General features: G+C 45.3%; 1 protein-coding gene across 9 annotated transcripts in view; it reads left to right on the plus strand.

Moving 5' to 3' along the window:
* CCDC187 (coiled-coil domain containing 187) overlaps positions 1-13603 on the plus strand; it is an 82276-nt gene that overhangs the window by 8674 nt on the left and 59999 nt on the right. For 5 of the 9 annotated variants that reach the window (XM_073640137.1, XM_073640140.1, XM_073640139.1 and 2 more), the window contains exons 7-11: positions 1601-2175; positions 3320-3415; positions 4242-4349; positions 7618-7746; positions 9981-10516. In XM_073640137.1, coding sequence (XP_073496238.1) covers positions 1601-2175; positions 3320-3415; positions 4242-4349; positions 7618-7746; positions 9981-10516 — 1444 coding nt within the window. The remainder of the gene's footprint in view (positions 1-1600; positions 2176-3319; positions 3416-4241; positions 4350-7617; positions 7747-9980; positions 10517-13603) is intronic. The other 4 variants (XM_073640143.1, XM_073640142.1, XM_073640146.1 and 1 more) reach the window with 4 other exon arrangements.

The raw sequence follows: 13603 nt of genomic DNA on the forward strand, positions 1-13603 counted from the left end.
CTACGATCCCTCTGTCTTCTGACAGATTCGGGGCGTACGGGTGCTGACCCGCACTCGCCATACCCCCTGGGATCCCTTCTTTAGATCGGAGCCTACTCCTCTGCTCCCTTCCTGGGCCTCTAGGAATGGGCCTTTCTTGTGGAGCAGAGCTCCTAAAGAGACTGCTCCCCAACTGACTTCACCCACTGACTAATCTACTAACCTAAAATGGCTTCCCTTTTTATATCTCACTCTATAGTGCTCCCCTAAACTACTTCCTCCACCCACACTCACTACTGGTTCCCCCTACCTTTGGGTTCCCCCCCACACCAGCCAGGGTCAGGGCTCAGCAGGAAACACATTGCATCTTGCCCTTCCAGCCGGCCTGGAGCAGTGTAGTGTTGGATGCAGGTGTTGGGGTTCCGGGCAGCACTCCCTCCTTACCTGAGAGAAGGAGACACCACACCTCTGGGTGAGGTGCAGTACCTCTGTGGCGACTGAACCCTCAGGGGCGCCACACTATAACACCACAGCACCCCACATTGTGTAGTGGATGGTCTTGGGTACTTCAACAGGAGATGAGTGGCAGCACTACATAGTGTACAAAGGTTGTAACAGCTGGTCGGTTGGGGTGCCGGATGTCAGAACCCTACTAATCTTGGATGTAACATCGGAAATAAAGGCCCACATACACAATAGATAGCCGACAGCTGAACGATCGTTTGGCTGACAACTATGTATCCTGACTCCCGGCTGATTGCTCCTGGGCTCTCCATGGAAGACTCGATGTCAGACTCCTCTGACAATGGATTTTCTCCGCACCAAACAAAAGGAATAGATGGTCGACCGATCCTGCCGCAGTTAGTAGGTTTGGATGACTTTTATCAAATGTGTATGGGGGGCCTGCAGCTCTGTCCAAAATCTCCAGGACAGCAGATGATTTGGGAAAGAAGGATTGGGCATTTTGTATTCAACATGCCTAATCCTTTTTTTCTCAAGTCAAGATAAGCCACCGCCAGATGTGTTTGTCAGCATCCTAATTCCCTCTTCACAGTGAGAATATGTGTAGATCAGGTAGAGCTGACGGTTTATGTTTATGGAGAGGGAAGTAAGGAATAACTGTTGGCCAAATGGACATTCGGCTGACCACTATCTCAGGTGTATGGCCTACAGTGTTGATAATCATTCCATCAAATTGCAGTGTTTCTTAAAAGGGTTATTCCCATCTTAGTAAGTTATCATCTATCAACAAGATACTGTAGGTGATAATTATTTGATTTCTGGGGGTCTGACGGGTATTACCCCTACCTATCCCAATAACAGACCCCTAAAGCGCCTCCTTTGAATGGATTCTTGGATGCCACTTCTGTATCGGTTATTGTCTAGGAGATTGCAATGAAAGCGATCCCTGTGTCCCATAGACAATAATGGAGCAGTGACGCACATGCCCAGCCATTACTACATTCGGATAGGCACTTTGTAGCTCCATTCTAGGGGTTGGTATGGGTCCCGTCAATCCATCCAAGGTCTGTATTAAACATTAATCATGTTCTGATTTGTAGAAACATTTTGGTAAATATTTATGTCTTATTATTTATTTTCTCCTCCTTGTTCTATACAGTCAAGCCAATGTTTCATCCAAAATGGATATACCTTTGGATTCATTGAGTAGACCAAGGCCACCAACATTTATGGAAGAAGATAACCCATATGTTCTTAGTCTTCATCAACACCATATGGGTTCTACTCCTGAAAATATATTGTCAAAGTCCAGCCTGGAAAATTTCAATAATGATCAAGTCATGGCTTTCAGAGGTTTCTCAGAAGAGCTTGAGAGTTTACGAACATACCGTCCAGAACAAATGAATGAGTTGATCAATCCCTTTCTAGCTGTGACCTATCTATCACCTGAAACATATGAAAGACCCCAAATCGATCCATGTTTATCTCCCGAGGCCATCGCCCCATCTCCGAAGGATGACCTCTACATGCAGAAGCTAGAACATCTGAAGAGGAAATCGCCTAAAAGCAAACTAGAAAAACTGAAAGAAAGGATCCAGGAACAGAAAAGGCGCCAAAATCTCTCAAAGAGGAATCCCTTGAAATCTCGTGAGAACCCAGAGCTCCTCCGCAAATCTACGATGAAAAGGAAAGTTTGCAAGGTGACCTTTGGTCCACCGTCCCTGTATTACAAAGGTAAATATGTCCTCGAAATCGACTGATCTTTCCGTTCAGCAATTTAATTTTCTTTTGGAACCACTTCATCCTTTTTAATTGTCAAGATTTGCAGATCTATGGTCCGAAGCCTCGTTGAGATGTGGAAACGTTTAGAATGGATCATATTTCATCGTCTTTTATTTAGTTGCAAGGTGCATTAGACAAAAAGTCCATTTGTCACAGCGCGCTGGTGCTAGATGAACTGGCTAAGTAAAGAAATGAGAATTGTGGCATTATTTATTTAATTTCTTAAGAAATCCCTTTATATTTTCCGTTTAACCCCTCCCTGGCTTTAATTCTTTGGCAAAGCTGAAAATTCTCAGGATCGCAGTCCGAAATAGTTTGCCACCTGGGCAATCACTATACGATGTTCACTGTTTACATCTTTTTTTTTCTTGTGGATGATACTTTTTATCAACATGTTTCGCATGTAAGAAAAAAAAAAAAAGTTCCGGAAAACTTCACCAAATGCCGGTTCCACCCATCCGTGTAACATGGTGCGATTATGGATTCTGTTGTCTAGATCGGCCGCCGGTCTTCAGACCCAAACTCAACAGCGTCATATATGCCTATGAGACTGTTGAGTTGGGGTCCGGAGACCTGTGGCCGATCTGTACATCATGGTCCATACTCGTGTTAAACCGGACCTAAATAAGAATTCCACTGGTCATCCTCACCCTACAGCTGGCACACGTAGATGCTTGCATTTCAGTGATTACCTCTTATGACCCCCCCCCCATAACGGTTTGCTTTCACCAGACTCCACCACAAAGTCCCCACTTGAAATGTATCTTCATCCCTCGGATTCAGATACCGTTCCAATGTATCTCGGAGCCGGGAGCCATCAGCTTGTCTTCTCCACCATTCTGTGTAGTAATCCCATTGACAGCGCAGCATGTCTGCGGCCCAGTGCAGACAGCGCAATAATGTCACTGGAAGGGGTCTCATCATTACTCAAATTAACCATCGCGATCTTGCTTTACACCGGACCCTCTGTCCCAAATGTGATTATGTTTGACGCGCTGACTGTGGGGCATTGTATCTTAACCCAAGGAACCACTTGACCTCTCTTTTTGCTTTCGAGGACATTTTTACCATGTTCCGTCATGGTCTCTTGTTTCAGAGGAGGAATCAGTCCCTCTATATAGCGAAGAAGGTGCTATAAAAAGAGAGAAGGAAAATTTAGAGAAGAAATCCTACAAGGATGAAGGAGACTCGGGTGAGTGGGATTACGACCAAAGCCATAACTTCTCACGCGGTAGTCTAAAATCAGTAATGGCTGTCCGAAGGCCTCATGTGTATGACTGTAATGCAAATCAGTTTTAAGATCTATAATATGTCACCTATGATGCTTGCATGTTCGCTAAGCTTGCACGTGTTCAGTATGGAAAGGGGAGTAAGCTGCAGGAACAAAAGGACTGGGCATGTTGATATTCCGCTGCCTGATCCTTCTTCCCTTCAACATCTGATGTCGGGGGGCCAGTCCTGCTGAAATCAGTAGGTGCAGCCAGCGTTTATATAATGTGTATGGCCTGCCTAGCCTTGGTGCATTCTGTCTTAAGGGGATTGTCCACTACTTAGACACTTAGATCTCGATGACTTAATTGAAGGTCATCAATATCAGATCAGTGATCGGATGTATGCAGTGTAAGGAGCGATTCAGCACAGCTCCGATAGGCCACAAAACGGCATATGGAGCTGTACTGTTGCGGGTCGGTTCGCTGTTCACATCTGGTTGCCACCATAGCCGATGATCAGTGGGGGGCACTGATGGTCAGACCCCACAAATTTGATATCAATATCAAAATAGGATACAGTCCCTTAAAGGGCATCTGTGAGTAGGATCTAAGCCATCTATATGGGCATGCAGGTCAAAGTTGAATCAAACGATACCTTGACATCTACTATCCGATGAATGGTTCCAGAGAAATCCACATTGATCTTATATGCAATTGAGCTCATAAGATCTCTGTTGCCAGATTAATTAATAAATAATTAAACATAACTTTATGTATAAAATCAGTACATTTCTTTTTTTCTATCAGCATTTAGATATTCTGCTGGAAAATCCAGAGCCCTAAAAAGCAAGAGTCCAGTTATCAGAAAAATGCCCATTAGATCCCCGTCTCTGGAGCAGAAAGTAAAACAATCTGGTGAGATTAAACTTTAGCACAAGAATATGTGACTATGGCAACTCTCTGGTTTTGCATTGCATCAGGTTACACCAGCCATGGTCTTGAGCAGGAAAGTGAAGAATTGTAAGGTCAGGTACCGGGGAATTATAGTGGCACATGTGCCCAGGGTCTTGAGTGTCAGGGGGTGCCATGGCCAAGGTATTTATATACTGAATCTTCCCAGGGAAGCTATACACAATACCAAACAGCCTATAACATTGGGGTGGCACGTGCTGTATGGCACTTGTGAGGGGTACTTTGAAGCTTTTGGGGCCCAATGCAAAATTTGTAACAGTGCCCCCAGCTATCATAATGTTTTCCAAAACGACATAGGGACTTTTGCGCTTCATCAGGCACCGGGGTATGGGAGCGACTGCTACTCATATGTGCCCCTGTACCCCGTGCTTTCCAACATTTAATTACTTTTCCTCAAGATAGATGTTAACATTTTGATCAATTAGGTTCCGATTGCTGGACTCCCTCCCCCCCACCAGTCCCAAGAAAGGGGCTCTGAAATGCCCCAAGGGAATGGATGTGCACCACTGGTCCCTTCATTCTCTATGGGACTGGTGGAGATACAGCTAATAAAAAAAGCTTTTGGCTGTTTCCACCAGTCCCATAGAGAATGAATGACGTGATGCCCACTGCTTCATTACAGCGTGTCATTTTCTGGGGATCGGTCCAGTAGCCGGACTGTCAACGATCAGAACCTTGTTACCTATCCTGTCAATTTTTGAAATAACCCTTTAAGTTCAGGTCAAGAGTAGGGCTATATCGCCCTATGACTCCATGCCTGCTCCTATATAGCCCTGTGCCCCTTCATATATAACCTCATTACTCTAAGCCCTCTCCTATGTAATCATGTGTCTCTGTGCCCCCTCTTATATAACACCATGGCTCTGCGTCCCCTCTTATATAAAACCATGGCTCTGCGTCCCCTCTTATATAACACCATGGCTCTGCGTCCCCTCTTATATAACACCATGGCTCTGCGTTCCCTCTTATAGAACACCATGGCTCTGCGTCCCCTCTTATAGAACCCCATGACTCTGCGTCCCCTCTTATATAACCCCATGACTCTGCGTCCCCTCCTATATAACTCCATGACTCTGCGCCCCCTCTTATATAACTCCATGACTCTGCGCCCCCTCTTATATAACCCCATGACTCTGCGCCCCCTCTTATAGAACCCCATGGCTCTGCGTCCCCTCTTATATAACCCCATGACTCTGCACCCCCTCTTATAGAACCCCATGGCTCTGCGTCCCCTCTTATATAACCCCATGGCTCTTCGTCCCCTCTTATATAACCCCATGGCTCTGCGTCCCTTCTTATATAACCCCATGACTATGTTTCCCCTCTTATATAACCCCATGACTCTCCGCCCCATCCGATAGAACCCCATGACTTGCCACCCCCTCTTATATAACCCCATGACTCTGCGTCCCCCTCTTATATAACCCTATGATTATGCTCCCCCTCTTATATAACCCTATGACTATGCTCCCCCTCTTATATAACCCCATGACTATGCTCCCCCTCTTATATAATCCCATGACTCTGCGCCCCATCCGATAGAACCCCATGACTTGGCACCCCCTCTTATATAACCCCATGGCTCTGCATCCCCCTCTTATATAACCCCATGACTATGCTCCCCCTCTTATATAACCCCATGACTCTGTGTCCCCTGCTATATAACCCCATGACTCTGCGTCCCCTCTTATATAACCCCATGGCTCTGCGTCCCCTCTTATATAACCCCATGGCTCTGCGTCCCCTCTTATATAACCCCATGGCTCTGCGTCCCCTCTTATATAACCCCATGGCTCTGCGTCCCCTCTTATATAACCCCATGGCTCTGCGTCCCCTCTTATATAACCCCATGGCTCTGCGTCCCCTCTTATATAACCCCATGACTGTGCGCCCTCTCTTATATAACCCCATGACTCTGCGTCCCCTCCTATATAACCCCATGACTCTGCGTCCCCTCCTATATAACCCCATGGCTCTGCGTCCCCTCTTATATAACCCCATGGCTCTGCGCCCCCTCTTATATAACCCCATGACTCTGCGCCCTCTCTTATATAACCCCATGACTCTGCACCCCCTCTTATATAACCCCATGGCTCTGCATCCCCTCTTATATAACACCATCATTCTGCACCCTCTCTTATATAACCCCATGACTCTGCGCCCCATCCGATAGAACCCCTTGACTTGGCACCCCCTCTTATATAACCCCATGACTCTGAGTCCCCTCCTAATAATCTGCTCGGGTCTGGAGGAGAGTAGAAGTCCATGTAATGATTCCAAAAAATATGTTTCCAGTACAGAAATTCCTTTTGCTTGAATCCTTTGTATGATCGTCCATAGCAAACACCTTATATATAGGGGACAGCTCAGCACCATAAATATATCTGGAACAGAATTATCATAATGAGGGGGGGTGTTGGTGTTTAAAATGAATGAAATATTAAATTTAAGAATTTAATGGATGTGAGAAATGGTTTTGTGCCCCGCTGAGACTGGCCCCTAGGATCTTGGTCCGATAACGCATTTGTCATTGCTACTGCGAGTGTCAAGGACTCCTTTTTGGTCATTAGTTTCTGTCAGTGGTGATGGCGAGACAGAGCGGTGGATAAGATAAATTGGAGTTCAAAGGTCGGCGACACCGTCCTACCCGACGTGATGAATTGGAGTCGAAAAATTTGCTGCAGTTAACGAAAAATTAATTTGCGCTTTGGCTACAAAGAATCACTAAACACTGAGAAGACGAGAGCCGGGGTGGGAATCTGCAGAATTATTCATTTTTAATGATGATGAAATGGTTAATCTACAATCAGGTTATGGTTTAGTACACAAAAACAGGCGGTTTATTGCGAAAATATTGTTTTTGGTGATAGGACGACAACGCATGGATGGAGCCAGCCCTCCAGATCAAGAACCACTGCTTGTTAAGGCTGCTTGGCTTTGTAATGTGTATATGTCCTATTAAATGACAAGATGCTTTTTGAAGATAAGATAACCTTATTAATTAGCCAAATTGCAAAAATAGGGAAAAATTTATACAGCGAGGGGAGGCCTGGTGTTGAAAACTTCACATTCTTAACTGCTGAATTGTCTCTGAAGGATCCCACACATTCTTACAAGTCACTGACTTTAATGAGAGTTGTGTAATGCTTGATTTTGCTTGTGGTGGCGCTGCACTCATCTTTTCATTGACTGACTTTCTCTGCATATTCAGGTCTTTATGGAGCATCAGCATGGAGAGAAGGTCAGAGACTGGTCCATCAAATATTGGGACCTTCACCTGTCAAATTGTTGAAGCATCGTTCACCCAAAGCTGATGAAACATTACATACATTACAAAAAGGTATCCTGTCTATCTATTATCCAGAAGAATGGAGGCAGCACTCCATTCCACTCAAGAGAAAGTTCCACACCTGAAACGAAACGTCGCCATCACAATGGATCAATAAACAGCTAATTTTTTTTTACCTTAGAGTCCTCCCTCCATTCATCTGGATACTATTGAGATTTAGTTCTGCCTGGGGGGCTTTGCACCCACTATTTTCTATTTGCTGTTGCTAGTGCTGCACCTATTTTCCAGTTTTATTTATCTATCTAAAAAAAATCAAAGCAGCACAAGTCCAAATCACACTACTTCCCCTTGATAAAGCCATGAGTCAAACATAGTGAAACACGCGTTGGGGTAGCGGTTTATCTTCTGGGGGATGATCCTGCACCATGGGTAAGATTTGATGGCCCTTTGTGGCATTTCATTTGAAGGATGTTTATACTTGTATAGAATGTGGGAAAATTAAGTTATACTGCCTGCGAGGTCTTCCTACCCTTCTAAGAGATGTCTTCTTTTCTCCTCCCACTATTCTCCTATTTATGTTAATATATACATCTGCCCATTTTCTGGATCCCTCCCCCCGGTTTTTGTAAATAACACCCTAATAATATCCTTCCCCAAGCTCTATTTGCCTTCTATTGCTAATGGAAAGTACACTGAGGCTAAAATACTCTGCCGAGAAACTGCGCATGCTCGGCTTACTGTCCTCAACTCTTACCGAGCATGCATAACTTCTTCTCTAACTTCTACCATTTAGTGCCACTGTAATACTCTGCTGAGAAACTGTACATGCTCTGGTTACTCTGCTCAGCTCTAGCCGAGCTTGCACAGATTCTCCTCTAACTTCTACCTTTCACTGCCGCAGTAATATTCTGCTGAGAAACTGTGAATTCTCAACTTACCATCTTCAACTATGGGCGAGCATGCGCATCTTCTGCTCACTTCTACCAATTACTTCCTCTGTAATACTTTGCAAAAAAACTGTGCATACTCGGCTTACCATTCTTTGCTGTAGCCAAGCATGTTCAGCTTCTGCTCTAGTTTTATCTCATTTACTGCTGCTGTAACACTCTGAGAAACTGCACATGCTTGACTTTCCATTCGTAGCTATGGCTGAGCAAGCACAGTTTCTTCTTTAATTTTAAACATTCACTGCCATTGTAATACACTGCCGAGAAACTTTGCATGCTCAGCTTACCATCCTCAACTCTGGCCAAGCCTGCACAGCTTCTTCTCTAACTGTTACAATTCACTGCCAATTTACAATTGACTGTGGCTGTAATACTGTGCCGAGAAACTGCTCATGCTCGGCTTACCATTCTCAGCCCTGGCCGAACATGCACAGCTTCTTGTTTTTTACTATTCACTACTGCTGTAACACTCTGCCGAGAAACTTTGCATGCTGAACTTACTGTCCTCAGCTTTGGCCAAACATGCACAGCTTCTTCTCTAACTTATACCATTGACTACCTTTTTAATACTTAGCCGAGAAACTGAGCATGCTCGGCTTACCGTACTCAACTCTGGCCGAGCATGCACAGCTTCTTCTCTAACTTTTATCATTTACTGACGCTGCAATACCCTGCTGAGAAATTGCATTTGCTCGGCTTACAATTCTAATCTCTGGTTGATAATATGTTGGTTTATCTCTTACTACCATTCACTGCCTTTGTAGTACTCTGTCGAGAAACTTTGCATTCTCAACCTACCATTCTAAACTCTGGCTGAGCATGTGCAATATTTTCTCTAACTTTTACACTGAGTGTGACTGTAATACTCTGCTGAGAAACTTTGCATGCTTGACTTACCGTCCTCAGCGCTGGCCGAACATGCACAGCTTCTTCTCTAACTTTTATCATTTACTGACGCTGCAATACCCTGCTGAGAAATTGCATTTGCTCGGCTTACAATTCTAATCTCTGGTTGATAATATGTTGGTTTATCTCTTACTACTATTCACTGCCACTGTAGTACTCTGTCGAGAAACTTTGCATTCTCAACCTACCATTCTGAACTCTGGCTGAGCATGTGCAATATTTTCTCTAACTTTTACACTGACTGTGACTGTAATTCTCTGCCGAGAAACTTTGCATGCTTGACTTACCATCCTCAGCGCTGGCCGAACATGCACAGCTTCTTCTCTAACTTTACCTTTCACTGGTGCTGTAACACTGTCGAGAAACTGCTCATGCTCAACTTACTGTCGTAAGGTGATAGATCTATCTATCCTATTTTTCTCTGTTTTGCAGGAAGCTGTAGAAAATGCCAAAAACTGGGTACTCCACACAATCTTAAACACAAGTGCCCTCAAGTTCTCCGCAGTAGCACAAATGAATTACAGAATCCAATATTAGATTGTGCCCAGGTCATTCCGGAGATCAATGCTGGAGAACATCGACTAAGACCTGCAGGTAAAATATCTGGAAAAGATGGAGAGAGAACAAGGGATAGTAACAGATCAAAGAGTTCATCTCCAACAAGACCCGACATCACCCTGGAGAGGAGACCTTGTGGAAAGGAGAATGCTGGAGACAATCTCGAGAGTCACACCAACAGCGGCAATAGGCGAAATTATAGTGTGGCGCAAATCAGGGACTTCATGAAGAAGAAAGCCATGGAGAGACAGATGACTGCGCGTGAGAACCAGACCAAGATGGGGAAAGCAGCACAGATGAGGAAGGAGCAGCTGGATAATGTGATAAAGAAGCAGAAAGAGGCGTTTCCACCTAAAAAAGGAGGAAGAAACTCTGTTGTGTCCTGGAAAACCACCCAGCAACAACCTGGTGTAAGTAATGCCACCACTGCCACAATTGCATGTAGCATGCTGCAGCACTGCAACTCTCAGTATGTCCTAGCAGGGTACACCAACAAGGGCTGTCTAGGACAGACAACCCCTTTAATCGTCTACTACTTTTAAAGCCTTCTCACACCATAACGTTCCAGTATATTTGCAGGGTACTGGTGTATGGAGAAGTCTTAGGGCCTTCGGCTTCTAACAGCAGCGATTGGAGCTAGAACTAATCATTGCTGGTTAACCATTTAACTGTCAATGGGCGGGATACCTGTAATAACTTTATTTTATGTCTCATCGCCCCCGATGGGCGGCCATAATTGCCAAGAGCCGCTGAAGGCCCCCACCCACTTGTTACTCCAAAGGCTGGGCTTTCATAGGAGATCGTCATTTTTCCTATCACTCATGACAGCATCACCTGAGAGAGGGGATCCACCCTTCAAGGACAGGAAACCTGAAGAATCAAAGGCGAGTAGAGAGAGAACCTGCATTCTGGAGTTGTCCAAGAGAATGATTATCGTGGGACATGATGACTTACCCTGGTCCTGCCCTGGTCATATCGGTAGCGGTATGACACTGCTGCAGCCGGAGCAGGTGGGTCCTGGAGGCGCCACAGCTGTTCCACTGGGAAAATAACCTAGTGAGCAGACACTGGACGGTGGCGCCATAGTAAACTGATGTGTCTGCCGGCCGTCGTGTTGTTCAGGGCATGCGCAGGGCGCACAGGTCTTTGAAAGTGCACCTGATGACGAGTGCGCCGGTGACATAGTAAACTGATGTGTCTGCCTGTCACCGTGTTGTCCAGGGTCTGTACATGTGCAGGGTGCACAGGTTTGTGAAACAACAAGCACACCGGTGATGTCAGGAGCGCTGGAACTGATGGATCCACTTCCAGGGTATTTCGGGGGAGGTGCCAAATTCGAATGGCATCGCTGTGTTTGTTGGGCATTGACTGCTGGATGAAAGCTGTGATCAGCCCAGCGGAGTAGAAGCCAGGTGACAGCCTGTGAAGACCCTCCTCAGCAGCTGCCAGCGACAGCCAGCAGCATGGACGAGTCCACAGCCACCAAAGGAGATCATTCAGAAGAAATGATTCCTCCTCATAATCCGGTAGCTAATGGCTCCTGAGTGGTAAGTGACCTCCGTGAATTTTCACCTTGTAGTTGGGGTTTCTTGTAATTGTCCTTGTTAGGAAAAACCTAGGAAATGTGTGACAGAAACCAAGTTTAGGGAATGCTCACTGTGCAAGGCAAGATTGCCAAATTCAGGTGGTCAATGCCCTTGTCAGATTGCAGCCGCTTCACAGTTTGAGGCGGGGCAAGTACCAGCCTGGGAGACTGGCTGGGAATCCCTGGGTCCGTTGACACAAAGAGAGGTTATGTCAGTCTTCTCCATATAAGACTATCTGGAGGAGCGGAGAACCCTTCTTGTAAATGATAAAGTTCTCCCCTCATCAAAAGGGAGTGAAAAAAAAAACCTAAAAGGAAGGGTTTCTTATCCTCATCCTCAAATGCAAATATTCTCTTGAGGATGATTCCTTGGCTATGTGGGAAAAGGCTCCTAAAATTGATGTGGCCATGTCAAAAGCATCAAGATAACCCCTGTGACTATATGAGAGTTCTAAAAGGCCCCCTTGATAGGGAGGCGGATCGTCTCCAGGAGAGAGCTTGGGAATCCTCTGTAGGTTCTTTTAAACCAGCCATTTCAGAAACCTGTACAGCCAGGTCCCCGATATTATGGCTGGACCAGTTGAAAGGCCAACTAAATATTAAAACAGCAGGGGAAAATATATTAGTCACTATTACTATGATGGGGCTTCTCTAATTTAGCATTTCTATTATATAAGAGGAATTAGTCCTCATAGAGGGTCCAGGACAAGAAAGACAGGGGTTCTACTTTCCCCTCTGTTTAGATCCGAATTTAGCCTTCAGGTCAATAATAAACCTTGTAGCGATTCACTCGCTCAGGTAGGCATTGGGTAGCATTCACACAGCCAATGCGGGTTTGGTCCAAACATGTGCAGTTTCATTTCTTTCTACAGGTTGCACAGCACCGGGGGGGGGGGGGGGATCATGGACATAAACCCCTAGCTTTGTCCAGGCGCTAACTAAACAAACGGCTATTGTCCATAGCAACCACAACCACTGATACTTGCCGTTCTCTGCACATGGCCCTCTGCAGACTCAGCTCAGAGAGAGTCTCTGGCCTGTCTCTCTGTTCAGATCCAGGACACATCCAGGCTGCTCTGCTTTCCTAGCAGTCTGACTAAGATGAACACCTAGCCTGATCATGTGCAGGGCTCCCCAGGTGCCCCAAATCAAAACCTGTAGAGCTAGGATTTAAGCCAGTCCTACCAGGCTTTGCTACATCCTGAAGAGACTGAACAAATTTCTGAGAGCCAGATCATTAAAAATAGAAATTATAGCAGAAATGACAACTCGCCTATGAGAGAAAGAAGCATTTGTGATACCTTAACGCGACGATTTCCTATTGGGGGAATATCCATCGTGCGCTGCACAACTCGATTGGCAGAGTTAAAGAGGTTTTCCCACGAACAAAGGTTCATTTTAATCAATAGATCTTGGAATGATAATAGCTTCCACAATTGGATGTGTTGAAATAAAATGTTCCTGTGCTGAGATAATCTTATAAATGTGCCCCTGCTGTGTACTGTGTAATGTCTGTGTCTGACCGTGCAGGAACATGGTCTGATCATACCACATCTCCTGGGCAGGGGAGGAAGAAAAAGAATATACATGTTAGAACCTTGCTCTTAGGTTTTTTCCTTTGCTGGTCACATGACCTTGTTGGCCTATTTAATCCTGCTCCGCCCTTCTGGCTTTGCTGGACTTCATTGTTTAACTACTTTCTAGCTAGCCTGTGCTCTGTATCTAACTCTGTTAGTTTGCTTGGTCTACGGACCTCTATGTTCTATATATTTTGTTTGTTCGTCTGTCTGCTACTATTTCTGTTAGGAGGTGTCCCATTTTGCTCCCAGTCCTTAGTACTTGTAGGGATTCCTTCCCCACATCTATAGGTCTCCGTACAGACTAGCTTAGGACTTTAGCAGGTCTGATCGCA

The sequence above is a fragment of the Phyllobates terribilis genome, unplaced genomic scaffold, assembly GCF_046119375.1.
Source record: "Phyllobates terribilis strain yellow unplaced genomic scaffold, ASM4611937v1 Scaffold_7__3_contigs__length_470593459, whole genome shotgun sequence".
NCBI lineage: Eukaryota > Metazoa > Chordata > Amphibia > Anura > Dendrobatidae > Phyllobates > Phyllobates terribilis.